At 43.6% G+C, this 21,981-nt stretch overlaps 1 protein-coding gene across 4 annotated transcripts in view; it reads right to left on the bottom strand.

Moving 5' to 3' along the window:
* LOC139163099 (zinc finger protein 252-like) overlaps positions 1-21,225 on the bottom strand; it is a 39,818-nt gene extending 18,593 nt beyond the window's left edge. Inside the window, exons 1-4 of one of the 4 annotated variants that reach the window (XM_070744044.1) lie at positions 21,108-21,201; positions 18,587-18,741; positions 13,015-14,830; positions 3,177-3,182 (exon numbers count right to left, since the gene is read on the bottom strand). In XM_070744044.1, the coding sequence (XP_070600145.1) occupies positions 3,177-3,182; positions 13,015-14,362 (1,354 nt within the window). In that variant the 5' untranslated portion in view covers positions 14,363-14,830; positions 18,587-18,741; positions 21,108-21,201. Of the gene's footprint in view, positions 1-3,176; positions 3,183-7,105; positions 7,168-9,998; positions 14,831-18,586; positions 18,742-20,108; positions 20,338-21,107 lie in introns of those variants that run through there. The other 3 variants (XM_070744043.1, XM_070744042.1, XM_070744040.1) reach the window with 3 other exon arrangements.
* Between the last annotated feature and the right edge of the window lie 756 nt (positions 21,226-21,981).

The raw sequence follows: 21,981 nt of genomic DNA, 5'->3' as shown, positions 1-21,981 counted from the left end.
CAGGAAGCCACAGCAGACTTTGACTTACTCTTTCCAGAGATTTTTTCTCTTGACAGGTACTTTTTCCACCTTTGCTTGACTTTCTTAGAGGAGAAGGGTTATTTTAGCGTTTTTACGCTGCTCTTAGGAGGAAATGCTCCCTTGTTGGAGTTCTTCCAGCACAGAGCTGCCAGAAGGAAGCTTTTAAAGACAAGGAACCTAGATGGACAGGGGATAATCTCTGTTCCAGAAAAGAAGCATCTTCAGAAATCTGCATAGTTCCTGTGTCTGTTTGTTCTGGTGATTGGTTTAACAAGCAACAAGTACTGTGTTTGCTCCTTTGCTTCAATCTAGTCTCAAGTGCTCTTTCTATCTGGGGAGGGGGGATCTTACTTCACTCCTTTAGAGCAGTGTTTCCCAACCTTTTTTGAGCCGCGGCACATTATTCATATTTTCAAAATCCTTTGGAACATTGAACCGGGGTGGGGTGGGGCGGCTAAAGAAAAGTTTGGACAAAACAAATCTCTCTCTTCCTCCCTTTCGCTCTATTTCTCCCTCCCTCGTACTCTTCCTTCCCTTCTTTCTCTCTCTCCATCCCTCTTTCTTTCTTTCTTCCTCTCTTATTTGCTCTCTCTCTCCCTCCTTCCCTCCCTCTATGTCTTTCTCTCTTCCTTGCTCTCTCTCTCTGTCTCTCTTGCTATCTCTCTCTTGCTTTTTTCGCTCTCTCTTACTATCTTCCTTCCTCACTCATCTTTCTTTCTCTTTCTTTCTCTCTTGCTTTCTTCCTCTCTCTCTCTCTTCCTTCCTCTCTCATCTCTCTTTCTTTCTCTCTCTTTCTCTCTCCCCCTCTTTCTCTATCTCTCCCCCTCTTGCTCTCTCTCTCTTTTTCTCACTTTCCCTCTTGTTTTCTTTCTCTCTCTTGCTTTCTCTCTCTTTCTCTCTTGTTTTCTTTCTCTCATTCTCTCTCTTGCTATCTTTCTCTCCCCTTCTCTCTTCTCACTTTCTCTTGTTTTCTCTCTCACACTTTCTCTCTCTCATTCTCTCTCTCTTGCTATCTCTTTCTCTACCCCCTCTTTGTCTCTCTGTCTCTCTTTCTCACTTTCTATCTTGCTCTTTCGCTCTCACTCTCTCGTTCTCCGGAGGCTGGCGAAAGTGATTTTCAATGTTGGGCGCGCGGGCCAGCGCCCTCTCTCCCCATCCCCCTGCCAGCCCGCCCGGAACATTCAAAGTAAGAAAAACCTTCGCTGGCTTACTTTGAATGTGGCAGGGGGAGGGGGAGAGCGCACTCCGGCCCACGCGCCTGACATTGAAAATAACTTTCGCCAGCCTCCGGAGAACGAATCGCCTTCGGCGCCTCTCCTGCAGTCCCCTCGCTGAGAGCCCGGGACAAAAGTGCTTTCGGCGAAGGCAGCGGCGAGTAGCCAGGGGCGCGAGGGGGCTAGAGGTGCGGGGGGGCGGCCATGGCTTCGGGTGCGCCCTTGGAAAAGGGTGCGCGGGGGGGAGTTTTGGGGGGCGCTGGCACAGGCGTGCGCGGCCCGGCACCCTCCTGCTCCCACCGCCAGTGCCCTCCCTCCGGTCCTCAAGGGATATAGGTTGCCGGCCCCGCCAGGGAAGCTCCAGCTGGGCGGGGCGCTGCTGGTGCCTCCGCCCTGGAGCTCTTGCCATCGCCATCCCCCGGCTACTACCTGGTGCCGCTGCTAATGGCGCCCTCCTCCTCTTGCTGCCGGTGCGAAGAATGAAGCTCTCCTTTTTTCCCGCCTTCCTTCTTTGGGGCCCAGCAGGAGAGCGCCGGCAACAGCAGCATCGGGCAGTAGCCGGGGGGCAGCTGCGAGTGGGAGCTCCAGGTCGGAGGCACCAGCAGCGCCCCGCCCAGCTGGAGCTTCCCTAGGAGATTCGCGACACACCTGACCATGTCTCGCGGCACACTAGTGTGCTGCGGCACACTGGTTGGGAAACGCTACTTTAGAGGTTATTGGGACTGTCCTTTTGGGGTGTATTTCCAAGAGGGTTTTGGGGTATACTTCCAAGCTTCGCACTGATTTTTTTACTACCTTCCTGGGAGGCATGTGATCTTTCCTTAAATCTGGGTGATTTCTTTAGGATATCTTATAAGGTGAGTGCGACTAGCTAGTATCTTTAAGGGGTAGAAATGGACCTAAGAATTGCTTCTTCTGGGTGTGCTCTTTCTGGGCAGCTTAAATGACCTCTCTACTACAGGGTTTCACTTTATTAGGAAGAGCTGGCTTCTGATTTCTCATAGCATTTTAATGATTTTAATTCCTCAAGGTGCCCTGGCATCTTGCCTGATTTGTAACTTTAGTTTCCAAGTATTTCTAATCTAATGATTGGTTATTTAGAGCAGTGTTTCCCAACCTTTTTTGAGCCGCGGCACATTATTCATATTTTCAAAATCCTGGGGAACACTGAAAGGGGCGGGGGGGCGGGCGGGGCGGGCTAAAGAAAAGTTTGGACAAAAAACCCCTCTCTCTTCCTCCCTTTCGCTCTATTTCTCCCTCTTTCTCTCTTTTCCTTCCTTCCCTTCTTTCTCTCTCTCCATCCCTCTTTCTTTCTTTCTTTCTTCCTCTCTTTTTTGCTCTCTTTCTCTCTCCCTCCTTCCCTTCCTCTATGTCTTTCTCTCTCCCTTGCTCTCTCTCTCTCTGTCTCTCTTGCTATCTTTCTTGCTTTTTTCTCTCTCTCTTGCTCTCTCTCTTTCACTGTCTTGCTATATGTCTCTTTCTTTCTCTTTGCCTCTGTTGCTATCTCTCTTTCTTTCTCTCTCTTTCTCTCTCTCTGTCTCTCTTGCTATGTCTTTCTTTCTCTTTCTCTCTCTCTCTGTGCCTCTCTTGCTAAGTCTCTCTTTTTCTCTTGCTATGTCTCTCTTTCTTTCTCTCTCTCTGCCTCTCTTGCTATGTCTCTCTTTCTCTCTCTTTCTCTCTCTCTCTTTTTCTGCCTCTCTTTCTTGCTCTGTCTCTCTTTCTCTGCCTCTCTTGCTATGTCTCTCTTTCTCTCTCTCTCTGCCTCTCTTATATGTCTCTCTTTCTTTCTCTCTCTCACAGCTGACTGCAAGCGGGAGCCCTGACGGTGGCAGCGCCAGCATGTACGACGTCCAGCAGCACGTCCAACCGCTACCGTCAGGGCTCCCGCTTGCAGTCAGCTGAGAGAGAGAGCGCTCCCTCTCGCCGCCGCCATCTCCCCGCGACTGCCTGCGGCCGCTGCGGCCACCCCCCCCCCCGCTCCCATCGCCAGTGCCCTCCCGCCGGGCCACAAAGGACACTTGCCGTTGACGCCAGAGAAGCTCCAGCTGGGCGGGGCGCTGCCGGTACTTCTGTCCTGGGGCTCCCGCTCGCAGCTGTCAACCGGCTCCTGCTCGATGCCACGGTTTTCGGCGCTCTCCTGCTGGGCCCCAAAGAAGGAAGGCGGGAAAAAGGCGTGAAGAATGGAGCTCTCCTTCTTCCTGCCTTCCTTCTTTGAGGCCCAGCAGGAGAGCGCCGAAAACCGCGGCATCAAGCAGGAGCCGGGGGACAGCTGCGAGCGGGAGCCCCAGAACGGAAGTACCGGCAGCGCCCCGCCCAGCTAGAGCTTGGCGGCACATCTGGCCATGTCTCGCGGCACACTAGTGTGCCGCGGCACACCGGTTGGGAAACGCTGATTTAGAGCAGATTTTTGCAAGCAATGAAGCTTTTTCTATTTTTCTACAGGTAATTCCTGATTTACAGTCATCCATTTACTGACCATTCAAAATTACAATGGCATTAAAAAAGTGACTTATGACCATTTTTCACACTTATGACCATTGCAGCATCGCCACAGTCACGATAGGCCAGGTGAGGAGCACCCCTCTACATGACTAATGTCAAGTTGGACACGCCCACCCAGTAACAACACTACCTGGACACAACAGGTGCACATAGGGACTACTCAGAGGGCTGAAAAGTTTATTTTTGATGGGTCCTCACACTTATGACTGTTCTCACATTTTACATTTTGTGCATTATCTTGTTACCGTGGTAAAGAGAAGAACCGCAGTTGTGAAATGCATGACAATATTGTTAAGAATGTGCAATGGGCATAAATGTGAAGACTCTCGTAAGTGCGGAGACAGGTCGTAAATGCAAGGACATTTTTTAGCTATCTAAGTCCCTATGCAGGTAGCCATGCCCATCCAGTCACATGACACGTTAGTTACACCCACACTACATGACCAAGCCACGCCCTAAATAAGCCACACCCACAGAATCAGTTGTTAAAAAATTTGAATCCCACCACTGGAAGGAAGGACTTACTGGAGAAAAGCCTAATGATGGGAAGGATTGAGGGCAAAAGAAGAAAGAGGCAACAGAGAATGAGGTGGCTGGATGGAGTCACTGAAGCAGCAGGCGTGAGTTTAACTGGACTCCACAGGATGGTAGAGCACAAAAAGGCATGCAGTAAAGTTGTGGACTAACAACAATAATGAAAAGTAAACAGGGAAAAATGATAAATTAACTTCTAACCTTAATTATGATTCATTTGACATATAAAAGACCAGTCACAGTTTGATTATCCAAAAAAACATTAAATTCTCTTCTGGACTTCAGTTAAGTCAAAATTCTTAAATAACAAATTGGTTATTTTTAAATATACCAGGAAATGTCAAGGCCAAATTATACAGATATCCACATAGGAACTAATGTACATTGTTCAAAACAATAAAGGGAACACTTAAAAAACAGAATATAACTTCAAGTAAATCAAACTTCTGTGAAATCAAACTGTCCACTTAGGAAGAAACACTGATTGACAGTCAATTTCACATGCTGTTGTGCAAATGGAATAGTTGTGCAAATGATATATCCAATGAGAATATTTCATTCATTCAGATCTAGGATGTGTTATTTGAGTGTTCCCTTTCTTTTTTTGAGCAGTATAGATTACTACTGGTAATCTAGCATGATATCCTTCTGGGCTGGCTGGAGGGGTTGGGAGTGGGAGGCACTGTCCTTCAGTGGTTCTCCTCCTACCTCTCCGGTCGGTCGCAGTTGGTGTTAGTGGGGGGGAGGGGGGGTCAGAGGTCGACCTCTAGGTTGCTCCCTTGTGGGGTGCCTCAGGGGTCAGTCCTCTCCCCCCTGCTATTTAATATCTACATGAAACCGCTGAGTGAGATCATCCAAGGATATGAGGTGAGGTATCATCAGTATGCTGTTAACACCCAGCTATACATCTCCACCCCATGTCCAGCCAGCGAAGCAGTGGAAGTGATGTGCCAGTGCCTGGAGGATGTTGGGGTCTGGGTGGGTGTCAACAGACTCAAGCTCAACCCTGATAAGACGGAGTGGCTGTGGGTTTTGCCTCCCAAGGACAATTCCATCTGTCCGTCCATCACCCTGGGGGGGGGGAAATTATTGACCCCCTCAGAGAGGGTTCGCAACTTGGGCATCCTCCTCGAGCCACAGCTAACATTAGAAACCATCTTTCAGCTGTGGCAAGGGTGGCGTTTGGCCAGGTTCGTCTGGTGCAACAGTTGCAGTCCTATTTGGACCGGGCGTCACTACTCACAGTCACTCATGCCCTCATCACCTCGAGATTCGACTACTGTAACACTCTCTACATGGGGCTACCTTTGAAGAGTGTTCGGAAACTTCAGATCGTGCAAAATGCAGCTGCGAGAGCAATCATGGGCTTCCCTAGGTATGCCCATGTCACAACAACACTCCGCAGTCTTCATTGGTTTCCAATCAGTTTCCAATCACAATTCAAAGTTTTGGTTTTGACCTATAAAGCCCTTCATGGCATCGGGCCAGGATATCTCAGAGATTGCCTTCTACCGCACGAATCGAAGCGACCGGTTAGGTGCCACAGAGTTGGCCTTCTCCGGGTCGCGTCGACTAAACAATGTCGTCTGGCGGGACCCAGGGGAAGAGCCTTCTCTGTGGCGGCACCAACCCTCTGGAACCAACTCCCCCCCGGAGATTAGAATTGCCCCCACCCTCCTTGTCTTTCGTAAACTCCTTAAAACTCACCTCTGCCGCCAGGCATGGGGGAACTGAGACATCTCCCCCGGGCCTATAGAGTTTATGCATGGTATGTTTGTGTGTATGTATTGTTTATTAATAAGGGGTTTTTAGTGACTTTTTAATTATTAGATTTCTTATACATTGTTTTATTGTTGTTGTGAGCTGCCCCGAGTCTACGGAGAGGGGCGGCATACAAATCTAATAAATAATACTACGCCTATGAATATATGTCTCCACTGTATGAGTCCTCTGGTGTATCACCAGGTGAGAATTCTGACTAAAAGTTATTCCCCAATGGAGAAACACATATGGTTTCTCCCACATGTGTGTCCTCTTGTGTATCATATTTTCTAAAGTTAGTTGCCACATTGAGGGCCGTGGCTGGGGGTTTGGATCCCTTCTTGGATAGTGTTTTCATTCAAATTATTCTTACTTACTTCACGGGGTCAATTTGAATGCCTGCCATTACTTTATAATGGAAAAATATATAGATGCCATAATGCTAAGTTAACCTTAATTATGATTCATTTTACAAATAAAAATTAGTTAGATCTAAATTCAAATATACACACAAACAATAAATTCTCTTCTGGACTTCAATACCAAGTTGGTATTTTCAAATATATCAAGAAATGTCGAGGCTAGATTATACAGATACGGATATAGGGACAAATATAGATAGCTACGCCTACGAATATATGCCTGGTAAAAGTCCATTTCTACTTCAGCTTCAAAAATGTCTGAGAAGTGGGTACCCTTAAACGTTTGTCTCTAATTATGGAGGATGGGACAGCTTCACCAGAGGGGCTTCAATTGATGCGTGATACCAAAAGAATCTGCAAGATATAATCCAGGCTTTTGTGCATCAAACGCCCCAGTTTCCAAGGAAAGGACACACCCATAAAATCAAAGAGTCCAATGAAGGAATTTTTAAAAAAATCTCCCAACAAGCAGAAAATTGCAGGCACCACTTCCATAACGACCAGCACCACTAGAACAAATTTTGGGTAGAAGAGGAACATGCAGCAGCACCCGACATAGTTCAGCCAGGTTTCTTCTCTGCTTCAGCCTCGTGGAGGGAACCAAGCAGCCCTCCTTGCACCGGCTTCTCCCCCGACCTGTCCTCAACTCACCTTCCAGCTGCTCAACTCCTGGGAAGAGCAGGAGAGGCGCCCTCCAAGCCACCGTCATCCGATGGGTCAGCCGGAAGAGAAGATTTCTCAGTTGTTCCCCTCTATTCCACAACCCCTCTAGGAATCGAGTACTCCATTGTTTCAACCGCTTTAGGCTCCCTCGTTACAAGATTATGTCGTTTGCAAGATTTTTGTTTGCTTGTTGTAAAGCGACATCGAGGACACTCATACCAACTGCAAGAACTAAAGCAAGGGAAAGGGAATGGGCTGTGCTGACTGGACCGTCGCAGCAGCAAAGCGGCCACAGCGAATAGACCGCAACAAACAGGCAATAGCAGCAGCCAACAGGCCATGAAAAATAAGCTGCAGAAAACAGGATGTGTCAAACGGGCAGTGAATGGGCCGCAGTGGCAAAAGGGCTGCAATACTGTAGTGGCAAATGGACCGCAGCAAATGGGCCAAATGAATTCTGGATGGATACTGGGAGGCAAAGGCTTTTTTTCTTCTACTTTTCCTTCCACCAAAAGGTAGGTATGTCTCACAGTCTGGAACAACTTATACAGTACTACAAAAAATACAGTGTTTCAAGCATTTTCAGCAGTTCTAGAGCATCAATGTCTCCTTTTTAGTGTGGTCACCAAAATTATAAAATGTGACAACAGATCTGTCTAATAGCCTTACTAAAAAGAGAAAATTAAATAACATTCTGATGGGAATTAAATAGAGTTTGATTATTTTAAGATTTAAAATCTTTATTACAGTCAACAGCATAATGAACATGGCATGAATTCATTTAAAAGCTAGACATCAAGATTAATAATAGTAACTAGACTAAAAAACCAAAGATATTTATTTATTTATACCTTTATTTCTTATTACAATTGGAAGGGACCTTTCAGGTCATCTAGTCCACCCCCCTGCTAGTGCAGGAGACCCTACATCGCACTAGTCCAATAGCAGTCCAGTCTTTTCTTGAAGGTCACTAGTGTTGGAGCCTTCACCACCTCTGCAGGCAAGTCGTTCCACTAGTTGATCCCTCTCAGAAAAAAAATTCCTCCTTATTTCCAGGTTGAATCTCCCCCTGGAAAGCCTCCAACTGTTGCTCCTTGTCTGGCTCTGGTGATTTGGAAAATAATGTGTTCCCCTCCTCCCTGTGGTAACCATTCAAGTATTTGTAGACTGCTATCATGTCCCCCCTTGACCTTTTCTTTCCTAGATTATCCATGCCCAATTCCTGCAATCTTTCTTCCTATGTTTTAGTTTCTAGTCCCCTTACCATTGTGGTTGCTCACTTCTGCACTTTTTCTACAGTATCAATGTCTCTTTTTTAGTGTGGTGACCAAAACTGAATGCAGTACTCTAGGTGTGGTCTGACTAGGCCATTATAGAGTGGTATTAGCACCTCCCTTGTCTTGGAGTGTATTCCTCCTTATATGCAGCTTGTGTTGGCTTTTTTAGCCGCCGCTGAACATTTATTTATTTATTTACATGTTAGCAATAGCACTTTTTAACAGAGCCAGCATATTGCCCCCACAATCTGAGTCCTCATTGTACCCACCTCGGAAGGATGGAAGGCTGAGTCAACCTTGAGCTGGTGATGAGATTTGAACCGCTGACCTTCAAATCTACAGTCAGCTTCAGTGGCCTGCAGTACAGCACTCTACCTGCTGCACCACCCCGGCTCATTGTTGGCTCATGTTTAGTTTTTTTGTCCACCAAGACTCCAAAATCTCTCTCACATTCACTACTGTTGAGAGTATTTTTGCCCAGTTTGTATATTTGTGTTTTGGGTTTTTCTTACCTAGGTGTAGGATCCTACTTTTCTCTGCATTTAACTTCATTTTGTTCGTTTGGGCCCTTAGCACTACTTTGTTTAGATCCCTCTGTATCCTGAGCCTATCCTCTGGGGTGTTGGCCACTCCCGCCAGCTTGGTGTCATCTGCAAATTTGATTACTTCCCCTTCTACTCCCTCATCTAAGTCATTAATGAATATGTTGAAAAGTACTGGGCTTAGGATCCTTGTGGTATCCCGCTACTGACGTCATTCCATGTGGACATTGTCCCATTTATATATTGTCCCATTTATATATTGTCCCATTTATATATTGTCCCATTTATATATTGTCCCATTTATATATTGTTTTATCGTTTGTTGTGAGCCGCCCCGAGTCTTCGGATAGGGGCGGCATACAAATCTAATAAATTATTATTATTATTATTATTATTATTATTATTATTATTATTATTATTTAGGACGACTCGCTGAGTGTTGTTGGTTACTCAGTTGCCAATCCACCTGATAGTGTTGTTCTCTATCCCACTTTGCTCTACCCTGTTTCCCTGAAAACAAGTCACCTTCGAAAGTAAGACATAGGAGAGGTTTCGTAGAATTGCCTAATATAAGGCATCCCCCGAAAGTAAGATATTGGAGACATTTTGTTTCTCAGCATTCCCGAACAGAACATATATAACATTGCTGTCCATAAATTGCATCCCAAAACGCTGCATCAATCAGATTTGAAACACATAGAAACATAGAAGACTGACGGCAGAAAAAGACCTCATGACCCATCTAGTCTGCCCTTATAATATTTTTTGTATTTTATCTTAGGATGGATATATGTTTATCCCAGGCATGTTTAAATTCAGTTACTGTGGATTTAGGTTTTAGAAGTGCAAGGGTCTTCAAACCTGGCAAGATTAAGGCTCGTGGACTTCAATTCCCACTCCAAAGATAGATACATAGAAACATAGAAGACTGACGGTAGAAAAAGACCTCATGATCCATCTAGTCTGCCCTTATAATATTTTTTATATTTTATCTTAAGAATTTGTCTTTGCATATGCTCTCAGTGTACATGAAAGAAAATGATACATTTGTCAAGAATCATAAGGTTTAACAATAATTGTTATAGGGTTCAAATAAGCAATCAGGAAGGAATAAATATTAATCTAAATTGTAAGGACACAAACAAGAAGGTAGAAACATAGAAACATAGAAGACTGACGGCAGAAAAAGACCTCATGGTCCATCTAGTCTGCCCTTATACTATTTCCTGTATTTTATCTTACAATGGCTATATGTTTATCCCAGGCATGTTTAAATTCAGTTACTGTGGATTTACCAACCACGTCTGCTGGAAGTTTGTTCCAAGGATCTACTACTCTTTCAGTAAAATAATATTTTCTCATGTTGCTTTTGATCTTTCCCGCAACTAACTTCAGATTGTGTCCCCTTGTTCTTGTGTTCACTTTCCTATTAAAAACACTTCCCTCCCGGACCTTATTTAACCCTTTAATATATTTAAATGTTTCGATCATGTCCCCCCTTTTCCTTCTGTCCTCCAGACTATACAGATTGAGTTCATTAAGTCTTTCCTGATACGTTTTATGCTTAAGACCTTCCACCATTCTTGTACCCCATCTTTGGACCCATTCAATTTTGTCAATATCCTTTGTAGGTGAGATCTCCAGAACTGAACACAGTATTCCAAATGTGGTCTCACCAGTGCTCTATATAGCGGGATCACAATCTCCCTCTTCCTGCTTGTTATACCTCTAGCTATGCAGCCAAGCATCCTACTTGCTTTTCCTACCGCCCAAACACACTGTTCACCCATTTTGAGACTGTCAGAAATCACTACCCCTAAATCCTTCTCTTCTGAAGTTGTTGCTAACACAGAACTGCCAATGCAATACTCAGATTGAGGATTCCTTTTCCCCAAGTGCATTATTTTACATTTGGAAACATTAAACTGCAATGGAACAGCTTGTCTTTGTACGTTGTGAGAGCGTCATCACTGGAGACATTCAGGTTGAGATAGACCTGCCACCTGTCAGAAATGGTGTAGGGCAGCGGTCCCTAAACTACGGCCTGCGGGCCACATGCGGCCCGCTGAGGCCATTTATCTGGCCCGCGGGTCTTTTCCAAGGCCACACTGGAAAAGCAGCGAGAACGTCCCCCTCAATCTCATCTCACCCGAGGTAAAGCAAGGCTTGCCGAAAGCCAAGCTGGGCACAACACACACACATACACGCACACACCCGCCTCCTCCTCCTCTTTGAGTTGCTAGCTCCCGTTTTCTGATTGGGGATTGAATGGGAGTCCGGGGTCGGAGGGTGGAGGCTTGTCGGGTGAGTCCTCCGCGGGGAGAGAAGAGGGAGGGTGAAAGAGGGAAAAGAGAGAGAGAGAAGTGGAGAGAAAGAAAGAAAAGGGAAAGAGAAGGGGAAAATAGCGAGGGAAAGAAGTGGAGAGGAAGGAAGGAGGGAGGGAAGGGGGAGAAAGAGGGAGAGAGAAAGGGAGGGAGGGAGGAAGAGAGATAGCAAGAGAGAGAGTGAGAAAGACATAGCAAGAGATAGAAAGAAAGCAAGAAAGAGAGCAAGAGAGGGAGAGAGAAAGAAAGCAAGAGAGGGAGAGAGAAAGAAATAAGGTATGTGCAGTATGCATAGGTATCTGTTCACAGGTTTTTTAATAGTCCGGCCCTCCAACAGTCCAAGGGACAGTGAACTGGCCCCCTATGTAAAAACTTTGGGGACCCCTGGTGTAGGGGCTCCTGCTTGGGGGGGGGTTGTTGGTTTACATGGCCTACATAGTCCCTTCCAACTTTGTTAATATAATATAATCTAAAAGTAAATTAGAATTAGAATTAGAATAGAATAAAATGAGATTAGATTAGAATAGAATTAGAATAGAATAAAATAGAATTAGAATAGAATAAAATGAGATTAGATTAGATTAGAACAGAATTAGAATAGAATAGAATTCTTTATTGGCCAAGTGTGATTGGATACACAAGGAATTTGTCTTTGCATATGCTCTCAGTGAAAGAAAAAGATACATTTGTCAAGAATCATGAGGCACAACAATAGTTGTTATAGAGTTCAAATAAACAATCGGGAAAGAATAAATATAAATCTAAATAGTAAGGATACAAACAAGAAGTTACAGTCATAAGTGGGAGGAGATGAGTGATAGGAATAATGAGAAAAACAAAATAGTAATAGTAATGCAGCCTTAGTGAATTATTTGATGTCTTTCAAACTCAGAAAAATGTTTAACATCCTGACAGTGCTATCGTAATATCAACCTTCAAAAGGGAACAAGAGGCATCTCCCAGCAAAGGAGATCACAGCCGGAGTTCTCATAAACCTGAAGATGCCACACTCAAAAATCACAATGCCTCTTTTTCTATAATATTGGAAATTATTTGCACATCTACGGTAGTTCTCTCACTTCATATCTGTGCAGCTAAAATTGGTAACATTCCTACCTTCCAATAAATTTTTTATGGATGTGAAGCAGATTTCTAAAAAAAAATATATCTTGCTTTTATATTATCTCTTGTTCGATGTGGAAAAAACATTCTAAAGCACTTTTTGCCTGCAATTATGCTATTTTTACAAAAGGAAATACCCACTACATTTTCATCATACAAAATACAGAAGTAATTAACCTTGATCAAGGAAACATTATCCATTTTCATTTTTTTTCTTTTCTTTCCCATTTAATGCATAATACTGACAGATGTTTGGCTAAACAGGATCAGGCCAGAAATTAAGTACTTCATCTCTCAGGTGAACTTGCAAAGGCAGATCAGAAAAGAAATTCGGGTTGCTACAAATACAAAAGGTTGCTAAAGCACTCATATGCAGGGGTGGGCTACTGTGCGGATGCCGGGGGGGGGGGGAATACAATCGGATAGCAAAAATGGAGCTCCACCTCAGAGCACCCAATTTGCACTGAAAGATGTTGAAAGAAAATGCAGGGCATCCTGCATAAGCCACTCCCACAGTGTGGTAGTAAAAACTTTGATAGCCGTTCACTGCTCATATGGTTTCTCTCTTGTGTGAGTCCTCTGGTGTCTCATCAGGTGGTTATTTCGACTGAAGCTTTTCCCACAATCCGGACACTCATACGGTTTCTCTCCTGTGTGAGTCCTCTGATGTATCACGAGAGTGGAATTTTGACTAAAACATTTCCCACAGTCTGAACACTCATACGGTTTCTCTCCTGTGTGAGTCCTCTGATGTATCAGGAGAGTGGAATTTTGACTGAAACTTTTCCCACAATCTGGACACTCATATGGTTTCTCTCTTGTGTGAGTCCTCTGATGTTTCACCAGACTGGAAGTTTGACTAAAACATTTCCCACAGTCTGGACACTCATATGGTTTCTCTCCTGTGTGAGTCCTCTGATGTATTATAAGGTTGTTATTTTGACTGAAACTTTTCCCACAATCTGGACACTCATATGGTTTCTCTCTTGTGTGAGTCATCTGATGTATTATAAGGTTGTAATTTTGACTGAAGCTTTTCCCACAATCTGGACACTCATATGGTTTCTCTCCTGTGTGAGTCCTCTGATGTGTCATCAGGTGGTTATTTAGACTGAAACTTTTCCCACAATCTGGACACTCATACGGTTTCTCTCCTGTGTGAGTCCTCTGATGTTTCACCAGAGTGGAATTTTGACTAAAACATTTCCCACAGTCTGAACACTCATAGGGTTTCTCTCTTGTGTGACTCCTCTGATGTATCATCAGGTTGAAATTTTGACTGAAACTTTTGCCACAGTCTGGACACTCATACGGTTTCTCTCCTGTGTGAGTCCTCTGATGTTTCACCAGAGTGGAATTCTCACTGAAACTTTTCCCACAGTCTGGACACTCATACGGTTTCTCTCCTGTGTGAGTCCTCTGATGTGTCACCAAATTGGAATTCTGACTGAAACTTTTCCCACAATCCGGACACTCATACAGTTTCTCTCCTGTGTGAGTCCTCTGATGATTAATCAGACTGGAATTCTTACTGAAACTTTTCCCACAGTCTGAACACTCATACTGTTTCTCTCCTGTGTGAGTCCTCTGATGTGTCACCAGATTGGAATTCTGACTGAAACTTTTCCCGCAATCCGGACACTCATACGGTTTCTCTCCTGTGTGAGTCCTCTGATGTGTCACCAGACTGGAATTCTGACTGAAACTTTTCCCACAATTTGGACACTCATACGGTTTCTCTCCTGTGTGAGTCCTCTGATGTTTCACCAGAGTGGAATTTTTACTAAAACATTTCCCACAGTCTGAACATTCGTACAGTTTCTCCCCTGTGTGAATATTCTGGTGCATTACCAGGTGAGAATTGCTATTAAAAGTTTTCCCACAATCTAGACACTCATATAGTTTGTCCCCCATGTGAATTTTCTTTTGTATGACACTTCCTAAAGGTAGGAAATGGGCAGTGGGTGGCCTTCGCTTCATTGGGTTCTCTCATGCATTATCGGCTGTGCTCTGCAATCTATTTTTCCCTAGAAGCTGCATATTGTGGGATTTTCCACCAAGGATACTTTTGGATGCTGTTTTCATTCAAGCTATTCTTACTTGATTCACAGGGTGAAGTTTGAATGCCTGCCTATCCTATGTGACTATGAAATGACCACTTCCTCCTGCACTGATTTCCAGATTACGCCTCCTTTTTCTGAGCATGAATACAATCCTCTTTGATCTTTTTCTGCACTGTTTCCTTGAGTTCTACATATTCATTTTTTCCCAACTTAAAACTCTCTTGATATTCTCTCTTTTGTCCTTCACCTGCTTGCAGAAGGAGAAGTCTTTTGTAGCTTTCTGGAGGCGGGGAAATACACTTCATTTCTGGCTGGACTTGCTTTCCTTTCAAAGCTGCTTGGGTTTCTGACTTTTCCGGATTTATCTTGCTCGCAACGTTTCGGTCTACAAGATTGACATAAAACATTAGATTGACATAAAGTATTTATAAAATAGCTGCAGAAGATGTGAAAACATAAAGAAAGAAAAAACATGCATTACAATTAAAATAAGTCATAGCAAACACTCTTTTCCAACAACCCAAGAAATGATTATGCAGATAGATATCACCAGACAGTAAACATAGTAATCAGATTGACTATGTGCTCTGCAGCCAAAGGTGGAGTAGCTCTATACCAGTGATGGCAAACCTTTTTTCCCTTGGGTGCCGAAAGAGTGTGGGTGCATGCTATCGTGCATTTTTATGTTCTGCAATGCGTGCGTTTATTCTTCGATTAGTTTGTCCAATGTATGTGGCTGCACATGTTTTGTATGGTATTTCATAGATTCCTTGGTTTTCGAGATGGATTTTGTCTTTTGGGTTTCTTAGGATGTTTGATATTTTCTGGTTAGTGACAAATGGAAGTTTTGATATTATGTTTGTGGAGAATTTTACTAATTTTGTCCGTGGTGCCTTTAATGTAAGGGAGCAGGGTGATGCCATTATTCTGTTCTTGGTCTTGATTTTTTTTTTGGGGGGGGGGGTCTCTTTTTTGATTAGGTTTGTAATTGTTTTTCTTTCAAAATCCATTAGAAATTAATACATCTTTGAGTTTGTTCAATTCAGTTTTTAAATGGTCATGGTCAGCTAGGCGTTTGGTTTTGGTGATGAGGGTTTTGGCTACTGAGGTGATCTGTGCAGGGTGGTGGTGGGAGTGTGCATTTAAATAACGGTTGGTGTGTGCTTTCTTTTGGTAGATGGTGTGTCCTAGGGTGCCATTGGGTTTTTTATAGATTAGGACATCCAGAAAGGGAAGTTGATCACTGGCTTCTGTTTCCATAGTGAATTGTATTTTGGGGTGTAGGCTATTGAGATGTGTGAGGAAATTGTCCAGTTTTTCTTTTCCATGTGGCCAAATTACAAAAGTGTCATCTACATATCTCAGCCAAAGTTTGGATTTGTGTTTAGATTTCTCCAAGGCATTGTTTTCAAAATGTTCCATGTAGAGGTTTGCAATGACAGGTGAGAGGGGTGATCCCATGGGGGCTCCTTCTATTTGTTTATATCTTTGTTCGTTATAGATGAAGTATGTATTTGTCAGACAGTGGTTGGTCAGATCTAAGATATACTTGGGGGGGCTTGTATTTGTTTTAGATAGCTGTTTTTTAATTATTTCTATAAAGTGGAATGAATTTTGTACTTATGAGGTGATAGTTTCTGTATAGGGCTCAAGATATTTGGCTAAAAATTTGGCGACATTTTGCAGAGGTGAGCCTATGGAGCTGACTATTGGCCTGAGAGGTATTCATTCTTTCTGTATTTTTGGGAGGCCATAGAGTTTTGGACATATGGAAGATTTTTCTCTGGGGATGATTCTTTGTTGGATCTCTTTACTGATGGAAGAGGCTTTTATTTTGGATTTGGTGGTTTTTTCTAGGTAGGTGGTAGGATCTGTGTTTAGAAGTTTGTAGGCAGGGTTTTGTAGTAGGATGGATAGTTTTTCCTTGTAGTCTGCTGTGTTCATCACCACTGTGGAGTTTCCTTTGTCTGCTTGGAGGATGATTATATTGTTGTCTTTCTTCAAATTGATAAGTGCACTTTGTTCTTCTTTTTGTATGTTGCTTCTGGGTGGTTTGCTGGAACAGAGAATATTGGTGACTTCAAGTCTGATTTTGTTGGCTTCATCTGGGTTGATTTTATTTAGGGTAGCTTCAACTCCACATATGATGTTTTCAATTGGGATGAGTTTGGGGGCTATTGCAAAATTGAATCCTTTTGAAAGGACACTGGTTTCTGCAGTGGTGAGGATCCTGTCTGATATGTTATGGACAAAATCCATCTCGAAAACCAAGGAATCTATGGAATACCATGCAAAACATGTGCAGCCACATACATTGGACAAACTAATCGAAGAATAAACGCATGCATTGCAGAACATAAAAAAGCCGTCAAAAAAGAAGAAAAAACTTCCTCCCTTGTCCAGCACATTAAAAAAACAGGACATGAAATTGACTTCAAAAAAACTAAATTACTTTCCAAAACAGAACACGTATATAAAAGAATAATCATGGAAGCCATAGAGATAGAAAAACACCCCCTCAGCATGAATAAACGTGATGACATGTCCCGCCTACCAGAAATTTGTAAACCAGCCCTAAACAAAAAAACATATCATAATCATCACCATGTCAATCCTTCAACTAAATGTGATTCCACCAACCAATCAAATCATTAAAACATAGCCACCCAATCTACTTGCTACATTCAAACCAAATCTCCACCCCCACCACTATTTATAAGGAACAAATGGCAGTTGCAAACAAACTATATCTACAGCAGCACGAAGCTTACAACTTCAGCCTGATGATGGTGAATGTGATTTCACCGAAACGTCGCATAGACACTCAAAACATTACATGGGGCAAAACCCGAACTCAGAACAATCTACATGTATGTATGTATGTATGCATATGTATATAGGATTGACATGGTGATGATTATGATATGTTTATTTGTTTAGGGCTGGTTTCCAAATTTCTGGTAGGCGGGACGTGTCTCCTCAACATCCTGCATGAACCTCTGGTAATTCACGGTCCAGATCAATGTTCCCTCTAATTTTTTTTCTGTGTGGGCGGAAAAGTATAGTGTCTGAGTGGCAGTCCCTTTGGGACTGGGCAGCATGGAAGTGTAAGAGTAAGAGAGATAGAAAGAAAACAAGAGAGAAAGAGAGAAAGAAAGGAAGAGAGAGAGAGAAAGAAAACAAGAGAGAGAACAAGAGAAAGAGAGAGCAACAGATATTTATATTTAGAAGGCAAAGGTTGCAGGTTCAAGTCCCAATGAGGGTATGGCTAGCTGATGAGGCCAAAATAAGGCCGAAATAGATCTATCCTAGTCTCCCTTAATTTTCAAATTCAGCAAAAAAAAACATACACATACATAATTCTATGCCGCCCAGTCCCAAAGGGACTGCCGCTCAGACACTATACTTATCATAGCATTTTAATGATTTTAATTCTTCAAGATGCTCTGGAACCTTGCCTGATTTTTAACACTAGTTTTCAAGTATTTCTAATCTAATGATTGGTTATTTAGAGCAGATTTTTGCAAACAATGAAGCTTTTCCTATCTTTGTACAAGTAATCCCTGATTTACAACAGTTCATTTAGTGACCATTCAAAATTACAATGGCACTGAAAAAGCGACTTACGACCGTTTTTCACACTTATGACCATTGCAGCATCGCCACAGTCATGACAGGCCAGTTGAGTACCGCCCCTCTACATAACTGATATCAAATTGGACACGCCCACCCAGTCACATGACCACCTGGACACGCCATGTGCACATAGGGACTACTCAGAAGGCTGAAAACGTTATTTGTGATGGGTCCTCACACTTGTGATTGTCCTCACATTTTACATTTTGTGCCCTATTTTGTCACCATAGTAAAAAGAACTGCCATTGTGAAATGTATGACACGGGTATTAAGAATGTGCAATGGGCAGAAATGTGAAGACTCTCGTAAGTGGGGAGACAAGTTGTAAATGCAAGGACTTTTTTCAGCTCTCTGAGTAATCCCTATGCACATAGCCAGGCCCATCCAGTCACATGACAAGTTAGTTACACCCACATCACATGACCAAGCTGCGCCCCAAATAAGCCACACCCACAGAACTAGTTGTTAAAAAAATTGAATCCCACCACTGGAAGGAAGGACTTACTGAAGAAAAGCCTAATGATGGGAACGATTGAGGGCAAAAGAAGAAAGAAGCAACAGAATGAGATGGCTGGATGGAGTTACTGAAGCAGCAGGCGTGAGCTTAACTGGACTCCAGAGGATGGTAGAGGACATGAAGGCCTGCAGTAAAGTTGTGGACTAACAACAATAATGAAAAGCAAACAGGACAAAATGATAAATTAACTTCTAAACTTAATTATAATTAATTTCACATATAAAAAGTCACAGTTTGAATATCCACAAAAACATGAAATTGTCTTCTGGACTTCAGTTAAGTCAAACTTCTTAAATAATATTTTTAAATATGTCAGGAAATGTCAAGGCTAAATTATACAGATACGCACATCATCATCATCATCATCATAATTTTTTAGATTTGTATGCCGCCCCTCTCCATAGAATCGGGGTGGATAGGAACTCATAACTACACCTACGAATATATGTCTCCACTGTGTGAGTCCTCTGGTGTATCATCAGGTGAGAATTTTGACTGAAAGTTTTCCCACCATTGAGAAACGCATATGGCTTCTCCCACAGGTGTGTCCTCTTGCGTATCACATTTCCTAAAGTTAGTTGACACATAGAGGGCAGTGGTTGGGGGTTTGGATCCCTTCTTGCATAATGTTTTCATTCAAGCTAGTTATGGCTACAAATATATTAAAATATTTCAGCTTCAAAAATGTCTGAGAAGTGGGTACCCTTAAAATGTTTGTCTCTAATTTTAGAGGGTGGGGCAGCTTCACCAGATGAGAGGCTTCAATTGCTGCGTGGTACCCAAAGCATCTGCAAGATATAATCCAGGCTTTTGTGCATCAAACGCCCCAGTTTCCAAGGAAAGAACACATCCATAAAAATAAAGAGTCCAATTTAAACTGAAGGAATTTTTTTAAAATCCCCCAACAAGCATAAAATTGCAGGCATCATTTTCCTAACGACCAAGCAATACCCGAACAAATTTTGGGGAGGGGAAGAACATGCAGCAGCACCCGACATGGTTCAGCCTGGTTTCTTTTCTGCTTCTGCCTACAGATACGGACATAGGGACAAATATAGATAGCTACGCCTACGAATATATGCCTGGTAAAAGTCCATTTGTATTTCAGCTTCAAAAATGTCTAAGAAGTGGGTACCCTTAAACGTTTGTCTCTAATTTTGGAGGATGGGACAGCTTCACCAGATCAGGGGCTTCAATTGATGCGTGGTACCAAAAGCATCTTCAAGATATAATCCAGGCTTTTGTGCATCAAACGCCACAGTTTCCAAAGACACACCCATAAAATCAAAGAGTCCAATGAAGAATTTTTTTAAAAATCTCCCAACAAACAGAAAATTGCAGGCACCACTTTTATAACGACCAGCACCACTAGAACAAAGTTTGGGGAGGGGAGGAACACGCAGCAGCACCCGATATGGTTCAGCCTGGTTTCTTCTCTGCTTCAGCCTCGTGGAGGGAACCAAGCAGCCCTCCTTACACCGGCTTCTCCCCCGACCTGTCCTTAACTCACCTTCCAGCTGCTAAACTCCTGGGAAGAGCAGGAGAGGCGCCGTCCAAGCAACCGTCCTCCAATGGGTCAGCCGGAAGATTCCTCAGTTGTTCCCCTCTCTTCCACATCCCCTCTAGGAATCCAGTAATCTATTGTTTCAACCTCTTCAGGCTCCGTCGCCCTCCCTCCAATTGGATGTGGGTACTCAGCCGCCATCAATGCGGCTCTACTGTACTTATCCGCTTTCTAGTCGCCGGGTGTTTCCCATGTAATAGAGCGCTCGCCATCTAGCGACATACGGCTGAATTACAGGCATCTGTCGTTGCAATATTTTTGTTTGAATGTTCTAATGCGGCATCAATGGCACTCATACCAACTGCAAGAACTAAAGCAAGGAAAAACAGTTTGGGGCGGGGGAAGACGATGGAGTTGCTGGCCTAGCTACATTCAGAAGACCTCAATTCAGCTCTTGGTTCTAATCTGTGTTGCATGCAGGAATCTTTCTTTTTTCCTTGGCAAGGATTTCCCAAGTGGTCTCTCCCTTTCCTGTTTCCTGGGCCTGAGAGGACTCACCAGATAAGGCCAGATGGATTTATGGCTATGGCAGATCTGGAACTGAGCACCTCCCCATCTGCAACTTGCAGCTTTTACCACTCCACCAAACTGGCTCTTATTTCCCACATAATATACTGTACTATCTCATCTGTTCTGGAAGATCCAGCCATTCAAGATCTAGTTCAACATCTCAAGATTGACTCAGCCATCCATCCATCCGAGGCAGGTAAAATGGGGACCCAGATTATTTGAAGCAATATTCTGGTTCTGTAAACTACGTAAAGGGATCTGTAAAAGCACTATGAAGTTGTATATAAGCAACACTGGAACAAAGTTTGGGGAGGGGAGGAATATGCAGCAGCACCCGACATGGTTCAGCCTGGTTTCTTTTCTGCTTCTGCCTCTTGGAGGGAACCAAGCAGCCCTCCTTGCACCGGCTTCTCCCCCGACCTGGCCTTAACTCACCTTCCAGCTGCTGAACTCCTGGGAAGAGCAGGAGAGGCGCCCTCCAAGCCACAGTCCTCCGATGGGTCAGACGGAAGAGAAGACTCCTCATTTCTTCCGCTCTCTTCCACATCCCTTCTAGGAATTGAGTACTCTATTGTTTCAACCGCTTCAGGCTCCCTCCCGCTCCCTTCCATTGGATGTGGGTAGTCAGCCACCATCGATCCGGCTCTACTGTATTGACCCGCTTTCTAGTCGCGGGCTGTTTCCCATGTAATACAGCGCTCGCCATCTAGCGACACACTGCTGAATTACAGGCTTCTGCCGTTAGCAATGTTTTTGTTTGATTGTTCTAACGGCAAATCGATGCCACTCATACCAACGGCAAGAACTAAACCAAGGGAAAGCATCGTTTGGGGCGGGGGAAGACGATGGAGTTGCTGGCCTAAGTACATTCAGAAGACCTCAGTTCAGCTCTTGGTTCTGTGTTTCATGCAGAAATCTGAATGAAGGAAACCCAACTTACCTCGATTCTTTTTTCCTTGCGGAATTCAAGATGCCATAGTATTTCATTGCATAAAGCACTTCTTAGGTCGCATCCTGGACCAGGATGGAGGTTCATTTAAATGTCCCCTATCCTCTTGTCTCCCTTCAGGGACCTAATTTTGGCCCCTCAATTGGCATCCCAGTATTCCATAGCCAGAGATGGTTTCTAAATGGTATTGCTACTAGTTTGCACATGTGCTACTTCTGCACATACACAGAAACGTCCAGGGTGGGTGGGCAGAGCCTTCCAACACCAACACCACCAGTTCGCAGAACCGGTCCGAACCAGGAATAACCCTCTGCTGTCCTTAGCTACTGTTTTAGCTGCCTTAGAGAAAGAATTTGCACC

This window comes from Erythrolamprus reginae, chromosome 2, assembly GCF_031021105.1.
Source record: "Erythrolamprus reginae isolate rEryReg1 chromosome 2, rEryReg1.hap1, whole genome shotgun sequence".
Lineage (NCBI taxonomy): Eukaryota > Metazoa > Chordata > Lepidosauria > Squamata > Dipsadidae > Erythrolamprus > Erythrolamprus reginae.
This window is presented reverse-complemented; position numbering and strand designations above follow the sequence as displayed.